The sequence below is a fragment of the Buceros rhinoceros genome, unplaced genomic scaffold (assembly GCF_000710305.1).
Source record: "Buceros rhinoceros silvestris isolate BGI_N320 unplaced genomic scaffold, ASM71030v1 scaffold5483, whole genome shotgun sequence".
Lineage (NCBI taxonomy): Eukaryota > Metazoa > Chordata > Aves > Bucerotiformes > Bucerotidae > Buceros > Buceros rhinoceros.
The window spans coordinates 68,089-80,923 of NW_010405293.1; the positions used below are offsets into that span (position 1 = coordinate 68,089).

Here is a 12,835-nt window from a genome sequence, read left to right on the forward strand (position 1 = left end):
AGAAAACCTAGGCGCCCGGGGAGCATTCAGGCAGCAGGCATCCTGAGAACAGACAAACCCTGGAGGATAAAGCGGCACTGAATTAATTGCACTGATGTGCACTTCTGTGTGGTGAGACAAAAGGAGCTGCAACTTGGATTTGCTTAAATACAAGTGACATCTAAGGACTGCTCTCCATACAGCACTTAACCTCCCATGGAGTTCTGAGGAGTTCAGACTTGAGGAAACTGAGGCACAAGAAGTCTAAGTGCCCTGTCAGTTACTGCACAGACGCTCACAGAAAAGCTGTGGAGTAACTGCAGTGCTTTGTGCCCCCTCTCTGAATCAAATCATGCAGTCTCTCCTGCTTTACAGCAGCAGCACTGAGAGTCTGTTCACTTGCTTACAACATTCCAGTGTTTACAATGCTCAGTATCTGTAGTTTTCCGACTTTAGGTTTACAAAATGTACAGCCACTGAGATTTCAAAAAGCTGAATTTGTCATGGTGGGGAGGCAAAAGGGAGAAAGGGCAGGAAAGAAACTAATTTGTGGAAGACAGACACTCTAGCTGCTCTGTCAATACCTTTCTGGTTCTGTATCAGCAAGAAACTAGCGAAAATGAAACGGATGAACTTTCAAACCGCAGTTGTTCTGGGAAGCAGTATCATCTGAAACCAGCCTGTGTTTTGAACAGTTTCATGTTTCTACAAAACCTTGTAAGGTTAGAAATTACTAAGAGCAAACAAGAAAAACAGACTTTGTCATTTAAAGTAGACACTGGGAGAGAATACCCAGGACTTCCAGCTACACAAACCCAGGCATTTAGAGTGGGTCAGCAGCGTATCCCTTACATCACTTCTGTAAACCAAAGACTTACTCAGCTATCCATGAAGCTTACTGTTCTAGCCAATACATCACTGTGGTTGCTACACTACGTGCCCAGGCTGGTACCTGCGTATTTAACTCTTCACACTAAATAACAGCATTAAATGGATGTTACGTTCAGGATACACATCCAGGGTAAAGGGGGTGAAGTAATTCAGTTTTTTCTCATTACAGAAATTTCCAAAAAAAGAGCAAAAAACTTGACGCTTAACCTCCCTGGTTTTTCGTATCAAGCATGCAGAGAAGATATCCTTCAAAATAACAGAAGGCAGTACCTTATAGTCTAATACCCACATGTTCCAACCTGCAGTAGCTATTTCACGGAGCCTCTTCTTCTACATCTACTCTTCATATAATCTGGAGCTTGAAATTGCCTCTTTTCATGCCTTATAATAGGCAAGGAAAAGAAACAGTCAACTTCCTGCCTACCATGTCCATTACTCAGAGAGCAGGTCAACAGCTCAGGCTCCTCCTCAGCAGCTGCTAAATGGACATTATTCTTTCTTCACCTATCAGCAAGATTTTGCTCTCTGGATCAGTCACACGATTATCATAACCAGAACTGTAAACAGCAAGTTCTTCAGCTTTTCTCAGGAGCACCATCCATTTCTCAGATCACAAAAAGCTACACCTTGGAGGTTTTTACAACTACAACCCATCTACTATATGACTTTTGTTTCCCAAGCCACAGTTTCTAGTGCTGTTAAGAGCAAGTGCCACAAAGTGCTCATACACACAAGATAACATGCCCTCTCACTGAGCAAAGGAACAACAAGTCTCTAGATCACGCAGCACTTGGTAAAAGCCAAGAAAAAAAAAATTCCTTCCTGCTCAATTCCTACCACTATGATGTCTCTCCAACTGTTGATTTTTTTTCCACTTGAAGAGAAGCATGATTACTCAAATTGTTAAAAAAAACCAAAAAACAAACAAAAAAAAAAACCCCAAACGACCATCAACTCTTCTGAAAAACAATCCAAGAAAAAGATGTCTTACTGTCTGGGAAAGGGTCATCTGTAGTCTTCATGTATTTTACAACTCTGCTGCTAAGCCTTTCCTACTGACTACTCTTGCCTTCCTTCCCTTTTGTTCGAGGTGTAAGACTTTACTACCCCACAGTGTTATTTTGCTGTGTATTTGTCACATGGGAACAGATACATTTACATTTTAAATTCAAACCTTTTACACTGTAACATGCAATTTAACAACAGAATTGCAGGGAAATACTACTGCAACAGTCACGCCAACATCCATTTACTCATCCATTAAAGCCTATCAAATATAAAAGCCAACTGCTGAATTATATTCCACAAACCTTCGCTGCTTCCAGTGCTCCTCATATTATAAAGCAGCGTTAGCATGCCCAGCAGGCTAGGCCATCTCTCCTCCCTGCATGACATGCAGAAGCTCAGTTGTCCTGTGGCACTACAAAGGTGGATGAATATCTACAGAACTACGTTTTGGGAGGAACCTTAGATCTGGTGGGATGGAATCCCTCCTGTTTCCTCCAGGAGGCATTATCAGATTTTGAGAACAGCAAACAGAGGTTTATGGAGCTTCCAGGCCTTTTGCAGCAGCTTTGCCCATACTGCAGTTTGATCCACCCTAAATACATTTACTTGTTCACTTACCCTGCCACCTGCAATCTGGTTCATTTACTTCAGTCTTACAGGAAGAAGCAGTATCCTCCTCCTCCTCCTCATTATCACCAGAGATTCTGCACTCATTCTTCTCCATAGTTTCCACTTTCACATCATGTTTCATATCCCACTTGTCAGTTTGTTTATCGCACCTCTTCTCATCTTGTTCATCGCACCTCTTCTCATCTTGTTCAGCTATGCTATTTGATAGCCCTTAAAATAAAAATTAGTACCATTAGTGTCCCATATTGCTTTTTTATGCAAATCATAAAGCTCAACAAGCCCAAACCACACCCTAAAGACCTCAATTAAAATTTTTCTTTTGACATAGGTGCTATCATTAAACACTCATGAATCATAACACTCCAGGTGGCAATGCACATGGACAGACATAGCCATGTAACTCGCTCTAAAGCTATGTTTTTGACAGCCTCTGCTTTAAGGATAAAATTCTACATGTAACAACAGATATACCCCTCTTTTTATGGTAGAAGAATGAGGTATTCCCAGGAAGACTAGCAGAATTATTCAGATTTACTTTTGTTTTTCTGACTGCAAATCCATCCCCGAGACTTTGGAAATAACTACAGAGTATTCAACATGTAGATTTGAAATTAGTTCTTACTGTAGGAAGCCAAGAATGCCCCTATTAATTTAATCTTCTCCACTGACTTTTATCTTGTTTCTCTGAGCTGCTGAGTAGCACCAGATTGTGGCAACAAAGGAAGGTACCTGTTCTCTGGTCTAGTCCTTGGGCTACCTGTAGTCACCATGTTTAAGCAAGCGAAAGGGCTGTTGTTTGAAACATACACTGAATATGGAAGCACACGGAGGGGTTTTGGTGACTGCTCAGAAGTCAGCAGTAAAAAGGAACATGTACACAGCTTTTAACGTAAACTTGGAGACAGGGCAGTATCATCTACGCAAACTCCCCTGCTGCCTGAGGTTATAGAAAAGAAACTAATTCAAGGTGTGTGTGTGTGGGGCGGGGGGTGCCGGGAAAGGCTAGCCCTCCCCAGCAAGCTTAGCCAGACCTGCATGACACTTCAGCTCATGCATAGAAGAAAACAAAAATGGTCAAACCTGACTGAACTGTTAAAAGATTGATATTTTTACTATTACCATGTTTCATTCCAGCACTGGATTTTGTTGCACCAGAATGGAAATGCATGCCTCCAAAAGCAGAGTATCCATATGAAGGATAACTGAACCCTAAAAAAAGGAATTAAAGGAATTATTACATAAGAATTAAAAGAATTATAACCTAAAGCAATGAAAACACAACCTAGAAGGACATTGAACCTGAAGAACTGAAATTTTGTTTTCCACATTCTTTCTACTTTATTTCACCCAATTAAAAATAAATTTTTCAGTCTGAAAGTTAACTCCCCCCCATCCCTCCAAGAACCCAAACACATTCTAGATGTTTGGCTACTGACACTCTCTAAACCCAACATCTGTAAGACTGCACAAACGCAGCGTCACTAACACGCTTCATCTGCAACTCAACTGAGACTTCACAGGTGACATTTGCCGATATACAGGGTCTTAATGCTCTGCTGCAAGAATCAAAGCCAGGCTCTTACGATCCTGCATCTCAGATATTCTTTAGCTTCAACAGATAGAGCACAGCAGAAAATTTACTAAACAGTATCTCAAATTTTTTTAAAGTTCTTTGCACTAACAGGGTTAGTTTGCCAAATTCCACTCCCGGTCCCAGAAACAATTAAGAATCTGTTTAATTTTAAGCACCCAAGAGAGTATTCAGCTGAGCTCTCTCATGAATTTCAGTACCGCCGAGGCCCTAGGAAGGAATGAAGCCAAGGTACGGTGGATCCCTGACACAGAGTCCCTCAACCATACATGTGTTATCTGTGACTTAAAGCTTCAAGGAAGAGGAAAAAAGATAAGTCACCAGGAGCCTTACATCCAAGTGGGAAGGCAAAGGAGCTGACGAAGTATTTAGAAAACAAGGGGACGCTTGACTGAACTGAGTAACACTGGTATAAAGACAGGAGAGTCAGTTCTCATCTACTTTGAAGGAGACTAAATCCTCATCAAATTTTACAAATCAGAATAAACATCTGTCCTGCTCTCAAAGTAGAACCCTACCGCCTCTTGCCCAAAACTGCTGCCTTACCAGAGCCAGCACCACCACCTCCCCCTCCATACATGCCACCGCCTCCTGCGCCACTGCCTCCACCATAGCCATCAGAGAAGTTTGGCATGAGCTTCTGTCGTTTCCTTTGCACTTCTTCTTTGTCTGGGTTAGAAGGAATAGGCGGGATAAGGAGTCGCTCTTACTGGTGGCACACACAGAACAGGATGTGCATACAGAAAGCATTGCTAAAGTGTACTAGCTTATACAGTTTACTACTTTATAAAGCAAAACACGAGAGTGCTGTAGAAGAGTCAACTCTTTTCAAGCTCCAAATAACAGAATAACTTGGTATGTAACGGAGCAGTGAGAATTCCTAAGAGAAACAAGCTGGTACCAAGTCACCAGCCAGGCCAACAGCATCGCTCGGGCCCGCAGAGTCTTTTCAGGTACGTCAGGTGCCTTGTGCTCAGACTGGGAGGGAAACACGCAGAGATGTCTTAGGGCGGTCAGAGCGTCCTTCAGAAGGGTCTCAGGTACTTGGAGCCCTGGAAGTCAGTGGTCTCAAAATTCCTTGTCTAAGCCAAGTCATAAATCAGCACAAACGCCCTGAACCACAAACTTGTACAAGAAAATTCACCTCTGGGGAATATAAGCGCAGGTTCTTCTACTCAGCAAAAATCCTTCAGAAATGGACCCATATCAAATGGTCAGGAAATCACAAAGCACTTTGATTTCCAACAGCGCAGAGTACCTGAAATGCGCTTTGAACTTTTGTTCAGGGTAAGAAATTGTGAAAATGACATTTGCTTGAAAGGATTTATTTAAATTATCAGAAAAGCCACTAGAACAGAGATAGCTTATATTCAGGCAGGTCATAATACTATCAAACCGTGCTGAGCAGCAGTAGAAAGGAAGTCTAAATATTTTATAGTTAAGTACAAAATAATACATATCCCACTGGAAAGCAAAAAAAAGATTTAAAAGAAGTAACCCGGTGACTGGGGAAAGTGAAAATGTCATATGACAAGAGCTACAAAAACAGGGATATAAACATTACAGGGGTTAAAATCCAGTAGAACTGTTCAGGAAAGAACAAAATATCCTTCATTAAAAAAAAAAAAATCTAGAGATCTTCCACAGCCCATACGACAAAAAAGTATCATGCACGGGCACATCAGTCAGTGCATCAAATGGGGTAGCTGAATACATGAAACAGAATGCTGAAAGGTACGAGTGCGTTATTTCCAGGCAGACATGATCCGTAAGCATGTATGCGTGCATGTCACACTGGCGAGGAGACAAAGCTCTAGAGAGCAATCTAGTCAGAGGAACAAACATAAAATGCACATACATGTGTTCTATGTTTGTGTGAACACTTGCAACAAGGGGGGAAAAAAAAGTCCCTAAACGGTAATTTAATGTTTAGGTTGCGTAGGGAATCTGAAAACGCAAGTAACAACACTGAACTAATTTTAGTCCATTAAGAAACATATAAAAGAGGTTTGTTCCAAATCTGGCAACTTTGCTCTGCAGTTGTACGCTTCACTTTCCATAAAACTCATGCAAGGGATTCCTGAAATCATTACCGATGCAAAATCTTCTAGCAGCTCTGGAGTTTTTGTGAATGCACGCTTCCTGTTATTTTGTTATAACAGGTTAGCATCAACCACCACCCCTCTCTCCTCTGCCGTCAGTCTGTTACCACTGATGCACATATTTTAGAGTCTGACAGGGTATTGATTTCCATGTGGTTCTAAGTGAGACACTGAAAACACGCAAGATTAGGACTTACTAGTGTAACCTGAGGGCAGGTACACTATTAAGCAGAAAGATTGTCTTAGAACAATGAAACACCAATTCTGACTTGGCCTTCCATTCCCATGTCATTAACATTACTGATATTTAAAACCATGACTGCTGCTGACATTCACATCAAACATTTGAAGTGTAACTTTAAAGGGCACAGACCTCCTAGTTAAACTTCTTTTCACTAACAATTTAGGAAGCAGTTCTGATGCCAACCAGCCTACTTCTGCTAAGTGCCTAACATTATAACACAACAGACTGAAAGAGGCACTTTCCCTGCTCTCACAAGGAGCACCTTGACTGACTCAACTACAGGCAACTGGAAAATTCAAAAATGTCGATGAAATTGTGAGGCATGATAGTAAAAGAAGAGAACTGCAAAACGTGTACTTTTTGCACCAGACACCAACTAGTCTTTGGTTTAAGGTTTCATCTGACAGTAAGAGGTCCTCAGATATTATTTTGCAGAAACTCGGAGAAAGAGAGTGCCATCTACTGTACAGACAGACAGGTGTGCCTATAGGAAACCTGCAGATTTATTGGCTAGCAGTTCAACCAAAAAACAACAAAACCTACATTACAGAGCTACCACTTTTCATATTAGCTCTGCACAAAACAAGGAGGCAAATATTTTCTAAAAGTGACAACCACAAAAAAAAAAGACCCTCATCCAAGAAGTCCTGTCTTATTAAAAGCATTCCTAGGGACCCTGCAGTTTCTGTTCCCAGTGCATAAAACAGGTTTAATGAATTACCTTTGATTTCCGGATAGTAGAGAAAAGGCTTTGGTTCGCTTGTTTCCAGATCGGATTTCCGACGCAGTTGTACAAATACAGATGCTGGCTTTGTGATATTGACATCTCGATACTTGGGCGTTTTGAACACAATAGCAAACTGTGAAGGAAACAATGATAAGCAGACCTACCATGGAGCATGGGTTTTGACAACTTCGCTTTTACATCTGTGTTATTTTGTAGGAATTGGTTCATGGCTCAGGAGGCAAAAATTCATAGCAAAAGGCTGCTACAACAATAAACTTCCATCTTAGTTTTTGGTTGCACTTTTTAGTTTGAGTCCTAAAGCCTTTCGGGAAAGACAAAACTGACATGCAAATCATCACCACATCATGTATGTTAGCACTGCGCTGTTTGTCTCCTCATCATTCAGCATTTACCAGTTATCAGCTTTTCCAGTGTCTTCACAGGAGCTCCGAGAGCTTTTTATACATCCTTGTAGCAGTTGTATACATCCTGCTAGTATACATAGGATGTGTAGTACCTAGTAGTACATTTCCTACTAGCACACATCCTTGTAGTATGGGATACTGATGCTTTCACCTAATTCACTAATTATAATATAATCCTAGCTTAAGGAAGTGAGAAAAATCATTAACAAATGACAAATGCTGGTACTTACCTGTCTATGTACATCTGTAGGAGAAAAGTCTCCAAAGCCTTCCCACATACCTCCATTCTCATCCTCTTCATAGAAACGTATTTGAATATCATCTAGAAGAAGTGAAAGAAACATCCATTGGGACACTTGTGCATTTGTTTTACCTTTGGCTAAGTTTATTTCAGATAAAAATCAACACAGGTATATTTTGGCTGGATAATAGTACGTGAATAATACATGATTTATCTTTATCTATTTTATGAAAGCATCATAAATTACCCATTTTTTTACATCCATTTTAGATCAGCCTAATTCTAATGACTTCAGTGAAGTTGCTCTCTATTTACTGAGCAGTAAAAGGAGAACTAGTTCACTACCTCTTCCTATTCTAGGGCTATAAAACATTCCAGAAGAGCTTTATTTGGAACAAACATGTAGGGAGGGGAGAACTTGAAGCGTGAAACTTAGAAACCACCCTCTCTCCTCTTTAGCAGTTTCGGTTCAAAAAACTGCAGCAAAACCTGAAGTGCTACAGTTCAAGTTCCGCTTGCTGCTGGCAGAGTGCCACTTTAGAAGGGCGGCTCCAAGAGATGGTAAGGGTGGCATGTCAGCAGAGATCCCTCACACTCCAAACACAACACAGGCCAGAAACATGAGATTTGGCTTCTGTTCCTCTAAACAAACTTCCTTTTTTGTTCTCTTTATTTATATTTTTAGGAGAAGCTGGGAAACATCACACTAGCATATTCCTTTCCCAGCACTCTGGTGAGGAAAAAAAAAATAGAAAAAAACCTATTCTCTCAGTGTGACTGATGCAGGACAGGCTTTTGGAGCAACAGACGGTTTCCTCTGATCCACCACCTGCTAGTCTCAAGACTGTGAACCACCACTTCCAGTCCTGCTGTCCTGCACGCTCAAGTCTGTTCAGGCAGGAGGTTTCAGAGAGCAATGAGGTCAGGGGAAACCCCACTCAGGCTGAGGGGAAACCCCACCTCAGGGCTTCCACTGAGTCAGATGTTTATTTACTTATTTTGTGCACCTTCCATCTCAGACCTTATTTTAGCAGAGGGTATATACACTACCCAAGGAGAACAGTTTTTCCAAAGCCCCTAGAAGCCCCGAAGTCCTCTCCCTTTCTTAAAGGGTAGAAGAACATTTGTAAGAAACAGAGGTGGAAATGGACCGCCTGTATTAACAGAAAATGTCAGCGTGATTTTAACAACATGTGTGGGGACTCATTCCAAAAAGGTGAGAATAAGGCACCTGCTCCACCATGCAATATACACCAGGGAAACACAGGTATTACCTATAGCTGAAAAACGCAAAGGATTTCCCTTACGTTTTGCTTCTTAGTTCAGCCTAAATACTACAAGCAACCACATGAACCATTATTTCCCTATCCAAAGCCAAAGCATCCAAACCCAGACTGCTGAATCCTGACACAGGTATAGCCCTAAACAGAGAGTACCAAAATGAGTCCGTGAGAAGTACCTGTTCACACTGACTAATCTCTACCATGAGCATACACATAAAAACGAGGTTGCTAGCAGCAGTACTGATCACATTCAGTTCTCATCAGTGGTTAACAGAGAATGCTCATACTTACTCGTTATAATCAGAAGCTTAATTATAAATCAGGCGCTTCAGAATAATTCAATGCAGGTGTTAAATTACTGGAGTCAAACATCAGCCAGAACCCACCACCCATAAAAAACCCGCAGCATGGGCCAAGGCAGAAATTTGAGAAGAACAAAGATGGTCACATGGTGTCTGTGGAGCCAACACAATCTGAATTTGCTTTGCAACAGACTATTTTTATTCAGTTTGTGGACTGCTGGCCTGACGTGCAGAAAGGCCGGGTGCACCATCAGAGGGAGAATACTAAGGCAGTACAGCAGGCTTCACGTGTACTGCAGATGAACAACCTGGTGTGCCTTACACCACTCAGGATTCTTACCTTTCTGAACCTTGTCACACAGAAGGTAAATCTCTTCCCCTCCTGTCACGCACCCTGCTGTTCTGTCCATTCTTACGATTTTTAAGTTGGAGGCATTGGGAGCTTCTATTGAAAGGAAAGATAAAAAAACCCACCACCTTCTTAACAGTTACAGGTTTCAAAAAAAACCCAAAACAAACCCAAGCACAACACACAGAAATGCAATAGAAAGATGCATCCAATACAATCTACCCAAATTTGCCTGGTTTTTTTAACATGAGTAAATCCACAGTTTTTAATCCAGAAGGCATAATCTTGTACCCTCTAAGCTCCAAATGAACTAACATCTAACTTCAAATGGTTTTACATGTACAGCTTGATACATGCTCTACCTTTTTTGATGCTTTATCCCTCTCCTCCTCTTTCCTTTACAAATACTCTACTATCGTTATACACGTGAGAGATACTGAAAACAAATGGAATCTGTAATTGTTTCTAATGAAAATGAAGGTTCCTTAAAGACACTGCTTGGTAAATCACCTCAGCTTCCGGATGAAGAGATTGTGTTTATTCATCCGGAAAATGCAGGTCATGTGTGCCATAAGAACAGCAGACAACATTTTTTTCACTCCGTGAATATATGCAGAATGGCTGTGCTACATCATCACTACAATCCCCAATTATTAGCAAGCAACAGACTACATTACAGCAGTTGCATGAAATACCTTTTCATCTAGACTTTGTCCTTAAAAAGTGATGATATAGACATGACTGTTGCACAAAGGAAAAAAAAGGTACTTTTTCTGAGTCATTACAGAATGGCTATCAAGAACATGGTAATCCACAGCTACAGGGAGGAAAACTCAGGCAGCAGAAAGGGTAAAACGAGTAAGTATAATCAAAAAGCACAAGGGAAAACATGAAATGAAAAGATTCACATAGAATAAAGACAAATAGAAGGTTATAACAGAAGTATAAAAAATACTGACAAGTCTAAAGGAAATGCATTGAGAGTCCTGGTTGCGTTAGTCTCACAAACAAGGACAAGCAGTAGATGGCCAGCAAAACTGAAAGGTGTTGAATTCTCAACAGGATTGAAGCAAAGTCATTTTTACTTCACATCTTGCATGACAAGGCTTTGTCATAGAAAGTAACTGAAAACTCTGCAAAATTTGAGCACTTCTTAATAATATAACACAAATTTACAAAAACCTGTAATAAAAGTGGCAGGATTAAAAAAGCTAACAGCAAACAAAATCTTCATTTACAGCTTACATCACTATCTATTAAAAACCGGAATGATACCACATGTACGTGATAGAGATGGGGCCAATTACACCCACGCTACTTGTGACTGATCAAATTACAGGCAAGCAGCAGAGCTAGATGAGTCTACGTATAGCAATGTCTACATACAATTTTTCTATGTACAAAAGCATGCACCTTAATAAAGAAGCAATTAAAGCCAAACATACTTACTGCTGTCATATATTGCATCTGATATAACAGGATCAAGCCTCCGTGTGAAACTACCATTACTGTCAGGGAGAAAGGCCGTAAACATAAGACGCACCACACTGAGATCCATTTCTTTAGTCTGCTGTACTGCTGCCTGACGAATAATTTCTCTTTCTCGTTCTGGAATCGATAAGTGGACAGATGAATTAAACACAAGGGTAGGGGACCCATAATAAAACAGAGAGAGCATTTTCCAAACATCGCTACCAAAAGGCACCAACAGGGAGGAAATGTTTTCCTTTTCAGTTAGTAACCATCGGCTTCTCTCTAAGCAAAGAGGAGCAGCTATTCACAACATACTGCATTCATCTTGCAGTTTGTGCATCAGATATTAAGATAAGTTACACGACTGAGAGACATAGAGAAAAATCACTATTTTCTGCTCCCAGTTTGCAAAGGTTGTGAAAAGGACAAAGGCTGACACTAAGGACATTTGAATGCCTGATATTAGACTGATAAAGAGAAGGCTGGTTCCTCTACGCAGTGCCTGAAAGCAACGGAGACCACAGGTTTTACTAGAGTATGGATGAAATGCAGCTGAACAAAAACACCATTCTCAAAAGACGGTACTTAAGTTTATCATGTCTTGCAGCAATAATACAAAATGACTCAATTTATCAGCTTATTAAACAGGAGAAGAGCAATGAAATATAGGTGCAGAGGTGGGTAGTGTCAGCTGTGGAAGGAAGTTGCTCCATTCTCATGTGCGTGTTGACAGCTAAGATGTTTTTGTTCAGATTCAGATAAGAGGTGAACACACCACCTCTTAAAACACATAGCCACAGGCTGTTTTCCTACCCATGGCCCTTTTCTGGCTAAGAATCTCATTTTTCAGAAGCTAAAGCTGTTTTTAGTAAAAGGCCTATTCAAATCAGGTCATCATTTCTACGTACCAGTTAGCTGTCTGTCTCCACATCCTTCTGCCTGCAGGTAGCCAAGTTCAGGATGTACCAGAAGTCCCGGGTTGTATCCTTTTCTGCAAGCATCTATCATGCGTGTTTCCAGAGTTTCAAGCACTTTCTTCTTTGTGACATGAAGTATTCCAAGATTTGCAAACCTGACAAATTTTGATGGAGGGAAGCGTTTTCTTAATGCTTTATGCCAAACCTGCCGCAGGCAACCTCTCTTCTCCCAGAGGCAGCTACACAACTGAAGTCAACGGAAGGACTCTATAAGCTTACTTAGGGAATATTACTTCTTGAGGGCAAATTTTCCAGCAAGAAAAATTCAGCCAGGCTTACAAAACATGTAAAACATGCACCATCATATGGCAGAGATCGTATGGGTGCATGGGATTTTCCCATGGCATAAGTAGCAATCTATTAGGTTTCAGGCTTATTAGGTCTATTAGGAAACAACTTGCAAAACATTTGAAAATCTGTTTGTAGCACTTTGTTGGTTCTGTCTTGGCAACAACATTTAACATGTCATCCTGTATGGCTGTTATGTAGAGCAACTGCTCAGAATAAGCTCCATCTGTTCAAAATGATTAGGAGAGCAAGCTAGGAAGCTATAAACAGTTCAACATTTTCCCTAGGAAAAGTTTTAAAAGCAAGGCTCTGGACATTCAGCAGG

General features: G+C 40.8%; 1 protein-coding gene across 1 annotated transcript in view; it reads right to left on the reverse strand.

Moving 5' to 3' along the window:
• NFKB1 (nuclear factor of kappa light polypeptide gene enhancer in B-cells 1) overlaps positions 1-12,835 on the reverse strand; it is a 46,080-nt gene that overhangs the window by 12,991 nt on the left and 20,254 nt on the right. The window contains exons 6-13 of the mRNA XM_010133663.1: positions 12,154-12,317; positions 11,222-11,380; positions 9,764-9,868; positions 7,828-7,919; positions 7,167-7,305; positions 4,646-4,768; positions 3,628-3,717; positions 2,497-2,718 (exon numbers count right to left, since the gene is read on the reverse strand). Coding sequence (XP_010131965.1) covers positions 2,497-2,718; positions 3,628-3,717; positions 4,646-4,768; positions 7,167-7,305; positions 7,828-7,919; positions 9,764-9,868; positions 11,222-11,380; positions 12,154-12,317 — 1,094 coding nt within the window. The remainder of the gene's footprint in view (positions 1-2,496; positions 2,719-3,627; positions 3,718-4,645; positions 4,769-7,166; positions 7,306-7,827; positions 7,920-9,763; positions 9,869-11,221; positions 11,381-12,153; positions 12,318-12,835) is intronic.